Source organism: Muscardinus avellanarius (genome assembly GCF_963383645.1).
Source record: "Muscardinus avellanarius genome assembly, chromosome: 11".
NCBI lineage: Eukaryota > Metazoa > Chordata > Mammalia > Rodentia > Gliridae > Muscardinus > Muscardinus avellanarius.
In genome coordinates this window covers 87,541,309-87,561,235 of record NC_137797.1, presented here as the reverse complement: position 1 = coordinate 87,561,235, position 19,927 = coordinate 87,541,309, and the positions used below count along the sequence as shown (strand labels likewise).

The window sequence follows — 19,927 nt, the reverse complement described above, 5'->3', positions numbered from 1 at the left end:
CCAAGACTCACACTCTAGTGTCTGCAGAATCAGTGACCTTAAAGCAAAGATCCAAACACAACTTTAATACAAATCAAAATTTTACTCAAATATATGACGCTTTTCTTTTCTGAAAACACGTGACAACTTTCCTTCCTGGGAGGGGGAGTGGTCCTTGTCTACACAGTAACTTGGTGTAAATACGGCCCACTTCCAGCTGTGCGGTTTACAGGTCTCCAACCATCACTCCTTCCAAAACAACTTAGGGTTGAAAAATTAAGACATAATCTCAAAGGCAGGCCACCTAATTCCATGGGCTCGCACCAATATTCTCACCTGACTCGATGTATTAGCACCAACATCCAAGCAAATCAGGTGGTATCTCATTTGTGGACACAAAAATACTGCAAGAATCTCCCCACCCCCAACGGTGCAACACGGAAGCCAGCCGCACACCGAGTGCCGCAGGAGTCCCGCCTCCCCTGCAGAGCTCAGTCCTCAGTCAGGACTCTGGACTGCAGAGCGTGGCAGGTGGGTGGAGCATGGGAGAAAGAGCTGAACCACCTGGGTTCGGATCCTGTGCCTGCCACATGTTGCATGGGAGAAAAGAAACCTCCAGAAGAGGGTCCCAGCAGTTCTCAGACAGAGGGAGGAATCCAGCTAAGGACAGCGGGATCTTTAGCATATGTGAGGAACAGGGTTTCAGATGTGTCAGCAAAGGCAGTGATTTATTTAGGAAAGCAAGGAATACTCATTCAAAGGAGAATGCAGGCCATCTCCAGGGAGAGAGACAACACCTGGGGTTTGGAGCTCTTCTTACTTTTTTTTTTTTGGAATTCTACTTGAGCTCTACCACCAGCCTTTATTTTTGTTTGTTTGCTTGCTTGCTTTAAAAACAGGGTCTCACTGAGTCACTGAGACTGGCCTCAAACCTGCCAATCCTCCTGTCTCAGCCTCCCAAGTACTGGGATGACAGGCCTGTGCCACCATGCCTGGCTATGGCTCTTCTGTTAAAGGCAGCTTGGTGAGGGATGAGAGTGGGAAGATAAGTGAGGCAGCATCTCTCTGGTGATGAATCAAAAGGCACTTTATGTGGTCTGGCCATTTCCCAGGTCCTTGACGTGGTCTCCATTGTCTGATCAATGGGTATGTTGGTAAGTTCCCTATACAGGTTCCTCAAGATAGCCTATTTTTCTTGATTAAACTATGATTAGGATGGTTAACTAACAGGGTACAAGGTTATTATCACAGGTAACTAGTTTGGGGTTCACTTTAAGATTTACAGCTTTCCAGGGAATTGGGAGTGACAGACCTGGAAAAGTACACAGAACTTCTGAGTTAAGATTCTGCTTCCTTTTCTTCCTTTATGTTTTCTTTCTCCCTATTTCCACTACACCTTCTATCCTACCTCAATACCAACTCCATGAGTTTGGGCAAGGTTTGTTAACCTCTTAGATTCTCAGTTCCCTCACAGTAGTGGAAATTAAAAGACGGACCCTCAACAGTCACTGTGAAGGTCCACAGGACAACACAGGGGAAGGGCCGGCCCACCTGCCAGGGCACTGGAGAGGGAGCCTTTCTTCACTGGGGTACTGGAGTTGGCTAGTGGTGGCTTGCCACAGCTACAACATCTCCAGATATTTTCAAAGCTGGTTATTAAAAACAATCTCAGTTGAAAATTAAATTATATAAAGTTAAACTTAAATCACATTAAAAGTACAGTGAATAAGAACTCAAAGCTCGTCACCTCCCAGTGAACCTCATGTCCCTGCTACCTTGAGATGCTGTCCAGTGCATCATGCCAGGCACCTCCCTCCCTGCTCCACGGTCAGGAAGGTCACACTTGACGCCTGGATTAGCCACGTTAGGAGCACTTACATGGAGGCTGGCCACCCTATAAATCAGGAGTCCCTCTGGGGACACAGTTATTAAACACTGAATACCAGCACATCGCTGAATCCTTATTTCACCTCATTCCATTCTGTCTTGGCATCTTTCTCCTCTCTACAAACACCCCCCAAACAAAAATGAAAGCAAAATGTATCATTCCTCTAGTTATATCTTTCCCCCATACCTCCATTGCCAAATTTATTGAAAATGTCTTATCTTTTCCTTTTTCTCTTTTTGGTGGTACTAAGGATTAAACTCAGAAGGTTTCTACCTCTGAGCTACACCCTATTTTATTTCTGGTTTTAAAATGAAGTCTCACACACTGGCCTCAAACCAGCACTCCTCCTGTCTCAGCTTCCCAAATACTGTGATTAAAGGCCTGCACACCACACCAGTTTGAAAACGTTTGATCTATTTTTACGTCCAACGCCTGTTTGTGTTCCACTTATTAAGTCATTCATTTCACAAGCATCTGCATCAACACTAGGAGGCCAGCCCCACGTCAGGTGGTAGGGACCTCATGGACTGAACACCACCCACCACCCTGGCAGAGCTCAGTCAACCTGCAGGCCAACTCCTGTCCCACCTTGAGAGTCTCCACCCCTCTCCTAACTCCTTTCTCTCCTCTTTTGCCTTCCATAAAAACGTGCAATTTCCCCATCTGCTTCTTCTTGCCCTTCGTGACCCTCCATAGCAGGTCAAGGTTTCTCCACTCTGACTGTGTTTCCTCTTTCTCGTCTTCAGCAATTCCACACACTCCTATGATTTTTCTGCACCATACTTTTAGTAAGGAAAGAAGAGAGGAGGGGAAGCAGAGGGAAAGAGGGAGGAAGGAAAGGAGGAAAGAGGAAGGCCTCACACTCATCTTCCTGCATCCTGAAAAAACATTCGGCGAGGAAGGGCCCCTGGATATCCTCCCACACTGGTGCTCTAAGAATTGGTACCAAGGAAGAGCAAGGAGAAGGGGGCGGGAAAGGAGGCACCTGCCCCAGGAGGCCTCAGCTCATCACCTGCTTCAGAAGGACACCAGACAGCTAGACTTCCCTAGATCACGCTGGCTACTCCTGCTCATCCAGTCTAGGAGAGGAAAGGAGGGGAGAGGGCTGGAGAGGAGCAGGGAAGGGGGGCGTGTGTGTGACTGCAGCCTCAAAGGGCTGAGCAGGCGCTTTACTTCGCCAGCATCGCAGGCTCTGCAGGGTGATGCTGGGCATGGAGACCCAGCCCGTACCTCATCAGGGACCACACTGCTCTTGGAGACGCCGGGAAGCCACTGCTCTTGGGTGCTGGTGACAGCGCGGGGTGGCAGCCACCCCAAGCTCCTTTGTGGGGGAACCGCTGCCTCCCGTTCTCACGGTGCTGGTGGGCTGGCAGCGAGGAGGGCCGGCTCCCGGGCTGCGGGCTGCGCTGATGGACAATCCCGTTGCTCCTAATTGTGCACAGAAGAGAGGGGGAAACGAAGTGAGACGGAATGGCAAGCCGGCCACCAGAAGCAGCTTGTCCCGCCCAGCCCCCAGTCTGGCTGCCCACAAAACCAATTCTCAAGTCTCCAGCCCTTTGTTTCTAGTGTGTACCACTGCTTATTATTTTCCTTAGGCACAGGGGATCAGACCAGGAGCATTCTACCTTCGATTTACACACCCAGCCTGTTATAGTGTTTATTTTGAAACAGGGTCTTGCTAAATCGCTGAGGCTGACCTCAGCAACGCTGCCATACTCCTGGCTCAGCCTCTCAAGTACTGGCACCCGGCTTGCCACTATTTTTATAAAAAAAATAATTACATTATTATTTCTTTGTCTCTGGTATTTATCACTCTACATTTAAAAGACATAATTACATTATTATTTCTTTTTTTTAATTTTAGGAATTACTATGTTGACTTTCTTCTATAGAATAGAACTCAATGCCTCTTAGGTGGTCACCAACATACAGACTTCTTTGTCCTTCGCCCTCCAACTATATTTTCTCAATGTTTGATCAAAGTGGTATTCAGGATTTACATTATAATGGTTTTGTAAAATAGTGTTCATAGCTGAGCTATGCAATGTACTCTGATACATTTTCTATTATGAACCCTCTGAGATAAAACCTATACCTGCCAGATGGGCAAATATTAAAAAGACTGACACTGAGCCAGGTGTGGTGGTACACGCCTGCTACTCCAGTACTTGGGAGGCTGAGACAGGAGGACCACAGGTTGAGGCTGGGCTCAGCAACTTAGCAAAACTCTGTTTCACAATAAAAATAAAAAGGACTGAGGAATGTCTATGGGTTTAATCCCCAGTAAAACACACACACACACACACACACACACACACACACACACACACACACATACTCACGAGTTTGGTAGTAGCAAATGATGGCAAGAATGTGAAACAAAGGAGGCTCTTGCCGACGGCTATAGCCATCTCAGAAGCAGTGGCTCAGGAGGTGATCCAGTGGACAGGAACACATAGCCACCCTCTGTCCCAGCACCAGCTATGTCTGAGAGAAACCCACAGGTATTCGCACAAGAATATAGGATAGAAATTTTCATGGCAGCATAGTTTCTAACAGCAAAATGTGGAAATCTTCAAATCCAGAAGAGGACAAATTGTAATCATTAAATGTTATAGCTGAGTTAAAATGAATGAAACAGAGTTACATCTGTTAACACTGAACATTTCAAAAGCCCAATGCTAAATGACAAAAAAATAAAAGCAAGTGAAAACCCTGGTATAAAGTTTGAAGACATGAAAAATAACCCACTTGCTATTCGCTGGTACGTATACATGAAATCATGCTATAGAAACAGAAACAGAAGTCAGACACAAGCGCAAACCCTGTTAATTCCAGCTACTTGGGAGGCTGAGGCAAGCGGACAGCAAGTTCATGGCCAGCCTGGGCAATTCAGCAAAACTGTGTCTCAAAATCAAATGAACGCAAATAAAATAGGTACGGAAGGGTAGCTCAGTGGTAAAGCCCCCCGGGATCAATCCCAATAACACGTGCGTGTGCGTGTACACACACACGCACACACACACACACGCACACACACACACATGCATACACAGAAAAGTGCCAAATTGAGGACTGAGTATATGTTTACAGAAGGGGGGTAGAAACTGGGGTCAGGGAACGCCACTTTCTACATGTTGGAAACAGTATCCTGATTTTAAAAACAAAGAAAAGAAAAAGGTAGTTAACTTTCAGGAACTGATCTTTCCTTTTAAATATTCCCTCTGAGAGATCAGTTCAACATCAAACAAAGGCAACCCCTACACCATCCCTGTGCCCAGTCCTAAACTTTAGGTAAACCCCTCTTTTGAAAGGAGAGCATTTCCACCTCATCCTTCTATGGCTGTTCCTTTCCTGCTGCCTGAACCACGCAATGACAGTTCATAATAATGAAATATCGACTCTAAGTTAACAGATAAAAGTGTGGAGTGGGCCGGGCATGGTGGCGCAGGCTTGCAATCCCCGTGCTTGGGAGGCGGAGACAGGAGGATCGCGCAGGTTCGAAGCCAGCCGCCCTGGCTTAAGAGACCCTGTTTCCAAAAATCTTTAAAAAGTATAAAGTAGGTATGGGAGTGTAGCCCAGAAGTAGAAGGGCTTCCAGGAACCCCAGTAACACCAAAAAAAAAAAAAAGTGTGGAGTGGGAGGTAGATTCCTAAGTTTGTACAAAACTGTGTATGTCTGCGTCATTCTAGCGTCATTACTTTGTGAAATTCGGAAAGGGGTTCAGGAGCCCACGGTGGGTTCGTGCCTCGTGGCTCCTGATCAGGGACGTCCTGTGTGGTCCCCAAGCCCCGCCCAGTGCTCTTCCCATGGAAGCACTGGTGCTCAGGGCAAGTCTGCATCTCTAGAGCCACACACACAGGTCTAAGTCCTGGCTGCACCTGGGCTCAGTGCCTGTCTTCTCCCCTACTGGACGAAGATGACAGCTGGTACGAGCAAATGGTATACTGGTATACGCAGTCAGTACTCAAGGGACGTGAGTCCCACACTCAGTCCTTGCTTACCCCTGTTCACAACTGTAGTCAATTACTCATGACCACCTACATGAGCTCTGTCTCCCCAAGACCTTCTATAACCTTTGGGAGAAAGAGGCTCATCTGTCTCCCTCTTATTCAGCCACAGAATGAGCTATGTGCTGACTGGGTGGCTAGAAGGATGAAGAAAGCCTGGTGTGGTGGCACATGCCTGCAATCCCAGTACTTGGGAGGCTGAGAAAGGAGGATTATGGTTCGAGGTCAGCCTGAGCAACCTAATGAGACCCTCAGCAGCTTTGTGACACCCTGTTTTAAAATAAAAAATAGAACAGACTGGGGGGGGGTTAGCTCAGACGTAGAATGACCCTGGGTTCAATCCCCAGTACAAAGGGAGAGAAGGAAGAAGAGATGAAAAAAGAGAGAGAAGAGAAAAAGAAAAGAGAGGTAGAGAAAGGGATTAAAAGGTAGGTTTTTAAAAATATTCTTCCTTCAACAAAACAATAAATCAGGCACATTATTTTAAAAGTTCAAAGTTAAGGGCCTTATAATTATAAAAAATGGGGTCTGTATATAAAATTGTTAGTAATTATAGATTTGATAGGAGAGGAAAATTATAGTATGTGCTGGAACTTATAATATGCCTTAGTTATTCTTATCTTCTGCAAGCCACAGAATAAAATGAACATGCCTTAAATGTTTTGGGTTTTTTTTTTTTTTTTTTTTTTGGTGGTACTGGGGTTCCTGGAAGCCCTTCTACCTCCAGGCTACACTCACAGACCTATTTTTATATTTTTTATTTGGAAACAGGGTCTCCTAAGCCAGCGCGCGTGGCTGGCTTTGAACCTGTGCGATCCTCCTGTCTCTGCCTCCCAAGCGCGGGGATTACAAGCGTGCGCCACCACGCCCGGCACCTTAAATGTTTTAAATGAAGGTGGACTACTAACTTGTTCTACAACTTGAAATGATGTATACGTATCCCCACCTGGTTCAGACTGACTCCTGGTGGAATTCCAACAGGCACTTCCTATAGCTCTTAGGCAACATCATTACTAGAGTAAGGCAACAGGCTCCAAGTTAGCAGTGCTCTTGGGTGGATAATACTCACTTGAATTCAGAAGTTCAAAGCAAGCTGTTCAAAACTGTTACACGTAAAACCACTCCCTTGTGTGAATCAAGATTTTCTCAGTAGTGTGCAGCATAAACTTACCAGTAACATAGATACTTTTCAATTCCAAACTTGGGGCTCCCCAAAACCTCACAGTCTTTATCGGACTTAATGAAAGTATAGAGTCTAAAGAGTGTTAATGCATTTCTCTTAAGTCTTATTATACTCTAATATTAGAATACTCTATGTAAAAGTTTAGTGAGATGGAAAGACATTTAAATGAATTCATTGTAAGAATAACCTAATGTTAGAGTGCAATATAGTAAATAAGACCTATTAACAAAAATTAAGATTACAAAAAGACTTATTAAGATAGCAAAGTATTAGAGTATAGTTCTGTTTATGCTTATATTTTGGTGCTGGGGATTGAACCCATGGGCATTTCACCTCCAAGCTACACTCCCAGACCTTTTTATTATTTTTTTTAAAACAAGGTATCACTAAGTTGCTGATAGTGTCACCAAGTCACTGAGACTCGCCTCTAACCTGTTATTCTCCTCTGATCTGAACCTCCCAAGGTACTTCTATTTCTTTAAATGTAGTTTGGAAACCATTTGTGTAAGTATTCCTCTCTGCCCAGGTAGCTATTGATATCAAAACTTCGTCATGACTTACATGTCCTGCTTGTGGGAGAGGGAGAAGAGGTCATAAACCAAGCACACCCCGAACACCGTCACGCCCGTCTCCTTCACCAGCATCGCGCAGGTCCCCAGAAATAAACTGAGCAGCAAGAAGAAGGGTGAAGCCGTGGGAGGGAAACATTCCCCAGCGCAACACTGATCCAGACTCCTGCAAAACAAGTGGGGCATCCTTTCACTCTAAGAAATGTGGGTCCCTAAGAAATACGACCTTTTAAAGCTAAGAGCTGACGATTTCATCATATCCTAAGCAATTAAGCAAGTGAAGATTTCGTCAAGAGTCTGTATGTGGCATTACTTAAAATCACCAAGATGGAGAAAAGGAAGTGGCTAGGTTGGTGTGGTAGTGCACACCTATAATCCCAGCACCTGGGAGGCTGAGACAGGAGGAGTGCAAGTTCTGGCCAGCCTCAGCAATTTACTGAAACCCTCGGAAACTTCAAGAGGCTCTGTTTCAAAATAAAAAGTAAAATAAAGATTAGCCAGGCGTGGTGGCGCACGCTTGTAATCCCAGTATTTGGGAGGCTAAGACAGAAGGATCTGGGTTTGCAGACAGCCTCAGCTACTTTGTGAGGCCCTCTGCAACTCAGTGAGACCCTGTTTCAAAATATATAGAATAAAATAGGGCTGGGGGTATAGATCGGAGGTAGAATGCCCCTGGGTTCCATCCCCAATACCGAAAAAAAAAAAAAAGTAAAATAATTGGTTAGTTCAACAGTAGAATACACCTAGGTTCAATCTTCAGTACCATGGAAGGAAGGAAGGAAGGAAGGAAGGAAGGAAGGAAGGAAGGAAGGAAGGAAGGAAGGGGCTAACAGTATACAATTTGATACTTAAATTATGACATATATAGATTATGATAAAATATAGTATATAATGAATGAAGACAAAAAAGCCATTGAAAATACAACTACTCTAGAGATATATTTAGTGAGATGAAGAAGCATTTGAGTGACAGAATGGGAAGTGAGTAATACAGGTTACTAAACAATATCCATGAGTTCTGCAGCCGAGCTCCCTTAACCGCGCCGCAGTTAAGGGACCAGGTGAGAAGGAACAGGTCACTCTGCCCCCTGTGCTTTCGTTCCCTTCGTGCAAAATGGGAGTGGCTCATCAGAGGGAGGATCGAGCAAATGACTTATTACATACCCAGGGTTATCGTCCTCACTATCATCACTAAAGTGTTTCTGCAGCCTCCGTACATACTCAAAGAAGCTAGTGGCTCTATGTGATCGGGGAGGGGGGGACAAATACTTTAACTTTTTATTTTTGTTTAGCTCATCTGTACTTTTTAATTTACCTTCCATGAGCATGGATTAGGTGAAGTTTATTTTTTCTCAGTTTAATTTCCAGCTGGAATTTTCAAAAACTCTGGAGTACTATGAATTCCTTTTTTCCACCTTACAAAATAGAATTGGCTCCAGGAAACGTCACTGTTTCCTTCTTTCCATTGGTTCTTACTCCTTTGAAGTAGAAACTAGTACTGATGTACCTGTGATATCTTCTCTTTACTGTTGGGTCTCAGAATAATCGCATCAAATTATATGCAAAATTTTCAGTAGATAGGCATTTTTCTATGGAATTGGTCTGGAGCTTAGATATCTACCTGTGAGCAGGGCATGTATATCCATAATAATGTGGCTCATTATCACGCCAATATGCACAGGCCGCAGGGCTACAGATGCTCCCAGGTATATCTAATACACAGAAAGAGTCCTAGAGAACAAGTTACACAATCAAAGCAATTAATTCTGGCCTAACACCAAAATAAAGAGGAAGCAGTTAATTGTTCAATTCGAGCTGAAGTTCTCAGATTTTGCAACGCTGTTCATCTGATGATAAATGCAACAGGAGCTCACAAAGGCAGGTTCTCGAAACTAATACTGTATGGAGCAAAGGTGTATGGAGAAAAGGGTCTGCCCCTCAAAGCAAGACTAAAACTTCATGAGACTTAATTCATTCTTTTCCTGCTCTGGAGTCTAACTGGCTTATATCAGGGCTTCTCAGTGTCAGCCCAGTGGCCTCTTCCTGGCAGACAATGCAGGCTGCAGGGCTTGTCCTGTGCACGGGAGGATGTTTACTTAGCAGCATTCTTGGCCTCTACCCACCACATGCTAGTAGTGCCTTAATCTGTGACAGTCAAAAATGTCTCTAGGGACTGCTAGATACAGTGATGGGAGAGGGTAGGGATGGTGCCAGGGAAGAGAGAGAAACTCCTTCTAGTAAGAGACCTCTGGCTAAGAACAGTGCTCAGAGTCACTGGGCTTTGAAAGATTGTAGGTCAATGAGCTGATCCCAGATTGAGATAGAGAAACCTCGCGAAGGAGGCTGACCTGGTTGACCTGCCTCCTTTTGGGGGCCAGGCTCCAAGCCCTGTGCCCCCATCCACATTGTCTTTTGCCTTTTCCTATGTAGATATGTAACAACTGAGAAAGAATCCGACTGCGCTGGGAATGAAGGCACAATGCAACAAAGAATGATTTGACCGCTTTTCCATTCCCCCAAAGAAAGAACATCTGGATTTTAAAGAATTATGTGGAAAACTATAGTTGAGAACCACTACTTTCTACTTGGTATTGTCATTTTAAGCTCTGAGCTACTCTGGTGAGGATAATAAAGAGGAAAAGCAATTAGAACAAAAAGGAAAAGGAGAAATAAAACATAGCATAGGCAAACAGAATGGGAATACTACACCAGTATATTCTGGCTCAGAGCTAAGATTCCAAATTCCATTCTCAGCCAGGAACTACAAGTAAAAGGAATCAAGAAACAAGAGCTTGGATTCCTAGCACTGGGAGAGCAGTCTTTGTTAAAGGACATGATACCTTCAGAATGGGGCTGGAAAAGACAATAGGCCCAGCACTGGGCCAAAAGAGAGTTCTTATCTCTGAAGGTCAGAGCATGGGAGCCGCAAAGGCCCCTCCTCTCTACACACAATTCAGGCCACACACAGCACTACACCGCTGTCATCACAGAGAAGGGGTCTTGGCCATACATACCTATTGTAGGAGAGAAAGGCCAGCAGAAACAGGAGACACGCTAACACGTCGGCTCTGCCCACAATCCCAGCCACCTAGGGAATTTGACACAATAAAAAATGTAGAAGTCAGAAAATTATTATCAGAATAATCTTACAGACACGTGTTTGCTTTTAGATGAATGGAAAGTATAATAAAACAGAAAACACACTGTTCTTCAAGTTCTGACATATGACTAATCTTCTATGATTAACATGGAAAGTTAAGTTTACAGAAAGAGAGAAGAAAAGAAGGAAGGAACAAGATTTTCATCATTGACTTTACCTTTAACTCTATAGAAGATCAATTTATAACATCACAGTTTATTCATTTATTGATTTACTGAAAAAAATCTTTAGGGGCCAAGGGTGTAGTTCAAGGATGGCGCTCTTGTCTAGTTTGTGTGATACACACACACACACACACACACACACACACACACACACACACAAAGATCCTGAGCGATCAGCCATTGAGTGCCGTACACTGTGCCTGGGAGTCCTTGGGCACCAGAGTGGTGGTAGAGCTGAGCGTACTCCTGGGTGAGGAGGGAAGGCCAAGCTGAAGAAGAATCACGACTTCTGACAAGTAGGGGAATGACTCTGAACTCACAATGGCCATCAAAGAGTGTATACTCATATAGGCACATGTGCCCATGCACGTATACAGGTGATTGTGTGAGCATGTGTGTATGTCTGGGTTTGTAGGAGACAGCCTGGCACCAACCAGGGGCCACTCCCCACTAAAGGGAACACTGGCTTCCTGGTAAAAAGGCTGATTCCAGGGATGAGGGTGGAGAGACACAAGAAGGTCATCTTCTCATGTCAGTATGTAAGAAAATGCTCAAATACTGACAAAGGACTCAGAAGCCAGCAGAAAATTTGAATATTAAAAATAAATGAGGACCACAATATATTATAAACCACTGCAAAAATAGAAATGCATGAGTAGATACGGGTGATACATGAATGAGGGGTGAATAGATGCCCAGACAAGCACACACATACACACAGCGAGTGAGTCGGAAAGGAGAGACTCGCTTCAGCCAAAGCCCGTCAATGAACGTGGAGGGAAGAGGGGCCTAAACCCGAGTGTACTGCTTCCAGAAGAGTAAACGCTGGGCTGAGCAATAAACATTAAAAGTATTAATAGGAGCAGGGTGTGGTGGCGCATGCTTGTAATCCCAGCATTTGGGAGGCTGAGACAGGAGGATCACTGTTCGCAGACAGCCTCAGCTACTTAGTGAGGCTCTTTGCAACTCAGTGAGACCCTATTTCAAAATAAAGAATAAAAAATAGGGCTGGGGGCGTAGCTCAGAGGTAGAATGCCCCTGGGTTCCATCCCCAGTACCGCAAAACAAAACAAAAAATAAAAAGTATTCATAGGGCTGGGGTGTAGCTCAGATGGGAGTGCTTACCCAGCATGAGCCCCAGGTTTGAGTCTCAGCAAAGAAAAAAAAAGATACTAATACTAAATCTAGGGTTTGAAAGTTTTTGAGGAGCAAAATATCTGCATGGTTTAAAGTGTTTCCTCACTGACTATTTATTCTCTAGAAAACATAAAAGAATAATTATAGTATAGAGATATGTGTGCCACTCCATTACACCTTCAGTGGAGAATCAAAATTAAAACCACCATCCCTGAGAAGGAAGCACGCATTTCTCACATACTACATAACCTAAGGATATATATCCAAAATATAATCTTGAGAAAAATAAAAGAAACTCATGGTAAGAAAAATTCTATAAAAACATAAATATAATGTAATATGGAATATCACATAAATATATAGTATATTCTTTTTTGGGGGGGTGGTACTGGGGTTGGAACCCAGAGGCTTTCTACCTCTGGGCTATACTCCCAGAACATACATACATACATACATACATACATACATATATATATATATATATATATATATATATATATAATTTGGAAACAGGGTCTCACTAAGTTGCTGAGAGCCTCACTAAGTAGCTGAGGCTGGCTTCGAACCTGTGCGATCCTCCTGTCTCAGCCTCCCAAGCGCGGGAATTACAAGCGTGCGCCAACACGCCCAGCTTAATATATAGTATATTCTAAAAAGACCAGATATAATCATTTTATATTACTATTGTATAACATTAATATTTCATTACATTTTAATTTATTCTGGCTTACCTTACATGTGGTTCCTAATTATATTACAACTCATAACAATCTATAATATTGCATATATTATATGTCATGGCTATAATGTACTTATATAGACATGTACTATATATTAATGTTGGATATTAAGTTTTATGCATTTTAAGTATTTATATTTTATGTATTTATAATTTCTACTATCTTTGTTACTAAGTTTAATATACTAGATCTTTAAATCACAATTTTTTTAAATTATATAATAATATGTATTAGATATTTTGTTATGGTTATATGATATACATACATATTGTGTCGTACTGGGAAATGAACTCAGGGGTGTTCTATTCCTGAACTATACCCTATTTTATTTTTTATTTTGAAACACGGTCTCACTAAATTGCTGAGATTGGCCTCAAACCTGTGATACTCCTGTCTCAGCCTCCCAAGGGATTACAGGTATGCGCCACCACACCCAGCTCATTCTGTGTTCTTTTTAAGCTTAAAATTATTTTTTAAATGTGTCAGTTCAAAGGGGGATTGAAATGGGAAGTGGAGTGAGAGACAGCCAGACAACTCTCTACATCTTTGCTACGTGAGAGGTATATACATTTCTCTTCATTGTTAAAATCCAAGAAACAAACTTATAAAGGACAAAGTAGGGTATAGTTAAAAAATGCTCCCAAGAAAAGGTCCCGAAGAAGCTGTACGAGGAGCAGTTCACAGGGATATGACTAAGGTTGATTTCTAGGACACAAAAAGCATCATCTCCCAAAGCAAAGAGGACCTGAGGTCCAGGCACTAGAGGATCAATCCACAGATCACTCTACTGTTGAATGACAGCAGCAGATGGTTTTTCTGGGAAACAGAGCCAGGGACATCGCCAGCTCAGGAGCACACCCGCAGTCACACAGGAGAGGCTCTGGCACCGCAAGAGGTCAGCCACCCAAGGTTTCAGTAGAGACTTCTCTTGCCATCTGATTGAGAGAGACTCAATGTTGTTACCTTCAACTCCTGAGGTTTGGTTTTATCTTTAATATGAGTGCAACATGCCATGCCACGCATGCCTGTTGTCACTAAGAAGGTGGCACACACAGGGCCATTGAGGGACGTAGAGCCCCTGCTGCTTTTTTTACCTTCCCAAGCAAGGGAGCAGAACCCTTGACGCTGACACTGGTTTTCCTCGTGGATTATGGAAACTATCCTTTACATAGGATACCTTAATTTACACAGAGGATACTTTAATTCATTAGATAGTCTAATATATATCTACTAGTTAAAAATTTAAATGGGGGAGGGAGTAAGGAGGGAAAGATGGGGGCGTTGAAGAAGGAAACTTTAAATAATACTACCGCAATATTGGAGACATTACCACCAATTTTACTAACATGAGTGGGGAGGGGAGAGGGGAGAGGGTGGGATGGGGAGGGAAGCACAACAAGAGCTATGAGCACATATGTTTTTAATCACGTTGAACCTCAGTGATAATTGCAATACACTAATAAAGTGATTTAATTATATGCAGATATATGGGTTGACAGCAAGTCATATACTGTGAAAAATTCTATGTAACTTTTAGCAGGAAAAACGTGTAGACAGCCTAAGAACTGCACTGGTGGCACAGAGCCCAAAGCTGTTAGCTAATATGGCTGCCTGGACCCCACACTCAAAAATATAGCCCCATTGGAGGGTAAAAGAGAAGTAGGGAAGGAGAGGTCAAATGATAAGAGTATTTCTGTAAGGATGGGTGTAGTGATCATGAGTGTGGGATAACTATGATGCAGGGAGGGAGTGCTAAGTTGGACCTGATTCTACGACCACATAGGTTGAATTGTACGGCTCAGTTTCCCTTTTCTGAAACACTTGGGGCCATAAGTACTTCAGAGTTTGAATTTTTTTTGGTGGGGGGTGATATTTGCATAACACAATGAGATACCTTGGGGATGGGACCCAAGTCTAAAGATGAAACTCAGTCAAGGGTGGTGGCACACACTTTTAATCCTAGTGCTTTGGAGGCTGAGACAGAAGGATCGCAAAATAGCCTCAGTCATTTAGTGAGGCTCTCAGCAACCTAGTGAGACCCTGTTTCCAAATAAGAAATTTTAAAAAATGGTCTGGGGCTCTAGCTCAGAGGTAGAATGCCTCTGGGTCCAATTTCCAGTACCATAAAAAAATAAAGATGAACTTCACCTGTTTCTATATATACCTCATACACATAGCATGAAGGTAATTTTATGCATTATTTTTTGTGTACTTGCATTTTGACAGTCACCTGCCACATAAGGCAAGGTGTGGAATTTTCCACTTACAGCATCACATTTGAACTCAAAAAGTGTCAGACTAAGCATGGTGGCACACACTTGTAATCCCAGAATTTGGGAGGCTGAGACAGGAGGATTGCAAGTTCAAGGACAGCTTCAGCAATTGAGTGAAAACTTCAGCAACTTAGTTGACCCTGTTTCAAAATTAACAAAATAAGGTTTGAATGTAGTTAGAGGTAGAACACCCCTGGGTTTAATCTGTAGTCACACACACACACACACACACACACACACACACATACACACACTGTCAGATGTAGGAACATTTTGGTACTGGGATTTTTGGATTAGGGACATTCAAATGTAATGTAACTCGTAGATCCCCTAGCAGAGTTAACAGAGTCATATGTGGCAATTGCCAACTGGGTCTTGATTTGCTCTCAAAATTTATTTTGTTGGAATACAACTCACAGGATTTGTAGAAAGCACAGTATTTGTATAGGGTTATTAATATTTATCTGTGAGAATGAGTTCCATTAGTATCAGACTGAGCCAGGAACATACTTAACATGCTGCCACAGCTACAAGCCAGTTTGAGCCATTAGATCACAGCCAGTTTTCCCCAAGTTTTCCCAGCCCACACCAGAAACGCCCTTAACCTTCCAACTCCGTGGGTCACTTCCCAGCTTTTGCTTTTCACCTTGGCACAGATGCATCCTTCAAACCCGTAATGTCTCTATGAGGATGAGGTTTTCATTCTTGTGAGAGAACGATAATGATTTCTCAATTTCTTTGCTGGTCTTTCTCATGATTCAAAAAGATATAAATTTCCCAAGAAATACAGTGTCAGGAAAGCTAAGAATCTCTAGGACTTAGTGAGGTAAGCTGGCTCTACTTTGTTTTGTTTTTGTTGTTGTTTTGGTGCTGGGAATTGAACTCAGAAGCTATTTTGTTTTGAAACAGGGTCTAAATTTTCGAAGAGCCTCACTAAGTAGCTGAGTCAAACTGTGAACCTGTGATCCTCCTATCTCAGCCTCTCGAGTACTGGGATTACAAGCGTGTGCCACCATGCCTGGCTGGTTCTACTTTATTTCTTGCTATTCTATAGTCACTCAAATCGTTATTGAAAGACAGAACATATTAATGAATTTGTCCTCATCTAGTTACACTGGGAATCATGTTTCTCTCCTCCAGAGTCTCATGACCTCACAATATATTGCTTTGTTGTATAACTATTTATGTGTTTGTGTCTGATTTTTGGCTTTTCTTTTTTGTTTTTGTTGTGTTTTCTTGGCACTAGGGTTGAACCTAGAGGCATTCTACCTCTGATCGACACCCAAGCCTTTTTGATTTTTTATCTTGAAAGAGGGTCTCACTAAATTGCTGAAGGTCTTGCTGAACTGCTGAGGCCGGACTTGAACCTGTGATCCTCCTGCCTCCGCCTCCCCAGAATTGAGATTACAGGTGTGCACCATCATGCCTGGCTATTCTTTGGCTTTTCTATGAGCTTGGGAACTAACAGTGGGTTGGGATCCTGCCATCCATCCACATATTCCCCTAGCACATAAAAGAAAGCCCTACACCAAACAAGTACTCACTAGTTATTCATTTATTTCACAAATAATAAAGGGAGCCCTTAATCATAATGACATGTTTAAGCATAATCATACTAATTTGTTTAAACTAAAGCCTACCCCTAAAATTTAAATTCCCTATCCTCCCTGAGATAACTTGTGGTCCCATTCTTGCTCCCACTTAGCAAAGGAGAGACAGTTCCCAAAAGCTCCCTCCCTCATCAGAGGGAGTCTTGTGTGTGTTGGGTGGGGGTAGAGATAGAATATAATTTATCACTATGTCTTCTATTAAAGTATATCTTTTTCTATTTCTCTGTACTCCCTAGAAACCTGAACTGATATCTATAATTAAGTAGCAGCCTCTCTATTTCACTTAGTATAAATTGTTTTGTAGGTCAAATTTCTTTGCCTCCTTCCCTAACACCCTTCTCTAAATAAATGTCCAGCTCGTGGACTCCTTTGACCCTTTAATTGTGTTACTATGGGGTTTTTTTCCCATCAGCATGAAAGCCTGTTGAAAACCCTTCTTTAAAGGTCATTTTGCTAATAGGATTTGCCTCTTTTCTTAGAATCTGGCCTAAATTCTATGGGCTCACAATCACACCGCCCTAAGTTGCTTGTGTTTTATGTGCTCTTTCTGCGGCCACTGAGTTAAACCTGTCGTTACCTTCCCTGTTGATCTCTGCTATGACAGCTGCCCACAAGAAACCCTCGGTAGAGATTTTTCAACTGTACTTTAAATATTGTTGGAAATAAACCGGACGTGGTGGCGCACACTTGTAGTCCCCACGCTTGGGAGGCAGAGACAGGAGAATCACGCAGGTTCGAAGCCAGCCGCGCTGGCTTAAGAGACCCTGTTTCCAAATTTAAAAAAATATAAAATAGGTCTGGGAGTGTAGCCCTAAGGTAGAAGGACTTCCAGGAAGCCCAGTAACACCAAAAAAAAAAAAAAATTGTTTGAAATAAAACATTTTGCATGGTCCTAGATTAAAACATGCCATTGATCCAGCATCACATAGCCTATATGGTTAAGAATAACAGTCTTTGGTTAGTTTTCTTTGTGTTATAACCGAAAAACATATTAAAAATTTAGATATATCTCTCATCTACTTAGGTTCATTTCCAAAATGTGTCATCATAATTTTAGGTACTCAAAAGTATCTAGCTTTCCATGCATTATAAATTCTGGCATTCGCCAGGCGTGGTGGCGCACACTTGTAATCCCTGCGCTTGGGAGGCGGGGACAGGAGGATGGTGCAGGTTCGAAGCCAGCCGCGCTGGCTTAAGAGACCCTGTTTCCAAATAAAAAAGTATAAAAATAGGTCTGGGAGTGTAGCCTGATGGTAGAAGAGCTTCTAAGAACCCTAGTACCACAAAAATTAATTAATTAATTAATTCTGGCATTTTAAAATAAGATCATAATGCTTTACTGCTCTAAAGATACCAAACGATTGAATGTGGTGGTGCCTACCTGTAATCCAAGTACTTGGGAGACTGAGACAAGAGGATCACAGGTTCTGAGCCAGCCTCAGCAACTTAGTGATACCCTCAGCAACTTAGACGCTATTTCAAAGTAAAATAGGGTTGGGGATGTAGTTCTGAGGTAGGACACCACTGGGTTCCATCTCTAGTATCACAAAATAATGGTATCAGTTGGAATCCAAATGCCAAAGCAACCTGAAGCACTTCATTTTCCAGCTACCCAACACCAAGGGGCTCCTCTTTAGGTGGAATTTATACTCCTTCTCCTTGAATCATACTACCATTTTATTTCTCCCTCATCATTTTGTGTTACGTAGTTGTGCTCAAAATGTTTTTGTCATATTGCCTCCCTGGAATAATAATACATTTATAATTATTTTTGTGGGTGTGGTGCTGAAGATCATACCCCAGGCCTGGTGCTTGATAGTCTTGCCCTTTACCACTGCACTATGTCCCCAGGCCCTAATTACTTTTGTAAAATTTTCTATAGCCATAAGCCTGTAAGTGTTAAAATTTTAATTGTGTATTGCTATTTCAATTACTATTCACTCATGGCTGTTCAGCACATCATAAATAAAGAGAAGATACTTCTTAAATAGAAAATTGACGTCTCAATAATACAAGTGTAGTTGTTTTTTTTTCAATAAGTTCAGTTACCTGTGACTGAATCTTACCTTCTGTTAGAATAAGACAGCATGCTGAACCAATTCTATTCCTAGCTTTCATCAGTGTTACAGCAATAACTTAATTCTTCCAACTCCAAAGTTATCAGCAATCATCATATAGTGATCTAACATCTTTTACAATGTTTTTGTGATCTACCAACTCACAAATAAGCCAGGTCCTCCTTTAATATGGTCAAAAGCAAAAAAAGTAAACACATCTGTCATTAGAGTTATCTGTCATTAGAGTAGTTTACTTTTAGAACTGTGTGTGTGTGTGTGTGTGTGTGTGTGTGTGTACTTTTATTGGTGCACTGTAGTGATACATCATAGTGAGTTTCAAAGTGATAACAAATATACACCCACGCAGCACTTGGCCTGTTTCGCTCTGGACCCCATGCTGCCCTCCCCTCCCCTCCCATGCACATTAGTGAGGTGGACGGTGACACCTTCACAAATGACACAGCGTTAGTTGAACTGTTTCCTTCAACAGCCTCCCTCAGTCCTTTCCCACCTGCTCCCCTCCACCCGCTCTCACTGTTCCACTGGCTTTACCTAACTAAGACTTACCAAAGGACCATTACTTAAACTCATACTCTTCCACTTAGAGATACCTTGTCCACTTTATCATACTCAGAAAGAGGGGGAAGTTACCTTAATGACATCATTTTTTGTAAAACTATTTTTACCAGTCTCTTTCTCAGTATGTATATTTGATACATATCTCATATATACCACACATATGATGTATAAAGTATTTTACACACACACACACCATGTATTTGTCAAAACCGCAGGCTTGAAGATTTAGAATTCTGTTTGTGGAAACAGCCATTATATAAGCTAACTGGCAAAGCCAATCCTCAATGCCACATGAGTTTCAAAGAGATTTCTTGTGTGAGCTGAAATGAACAGATGATTATGTGTCCCTATGACAGCTCCTTTACTCTGAGTTCAGAACGGTGGCACAGACCACCCTCCCATATTTCCAAAACCATGTTGCATTCTTTACAGAAACACACGTAAGACAGAAAAAGATGCATGATGCCGTGATCCATGGAAGCCACCTGACAGCAAGAGATCAAACTGTTTCTTCGGAAGGTGCCTCAGAGGTGTGCGCACCTGCAGCATAGTAAGATTCTGATGCATACGCGGTAGT

The 19,927-nt window shown here is 42.6% G+C and overlaps 1 protein-coding gene across 1 annotated transcript in view; it reads right to left on the bottom strand.

Moving 5' to 3' along the window:
- TMTC1 (transmembrane O-mannosyltransferase targeting cadherins 1) overlaps positions 1–19,927 on the bottom strand; it is a gene marked incomplete at both ends in the record, with an annotated part of 320,957 nt that overhangs the window by 253,558 nt on the left and 47,472 nt on the right. Inside the window, 3 exon segments of the mRNA XM_080704935.1 lie at positions 3,098–3,295; positions 7,623–7,796; positions 10,645–10,718. Of these exon segments, the coding sequence (XP_080561061.1) occupies positions 3,098–3,295; positions 7,623–7,796; positions 10,645–10,718 (446 nt within the window).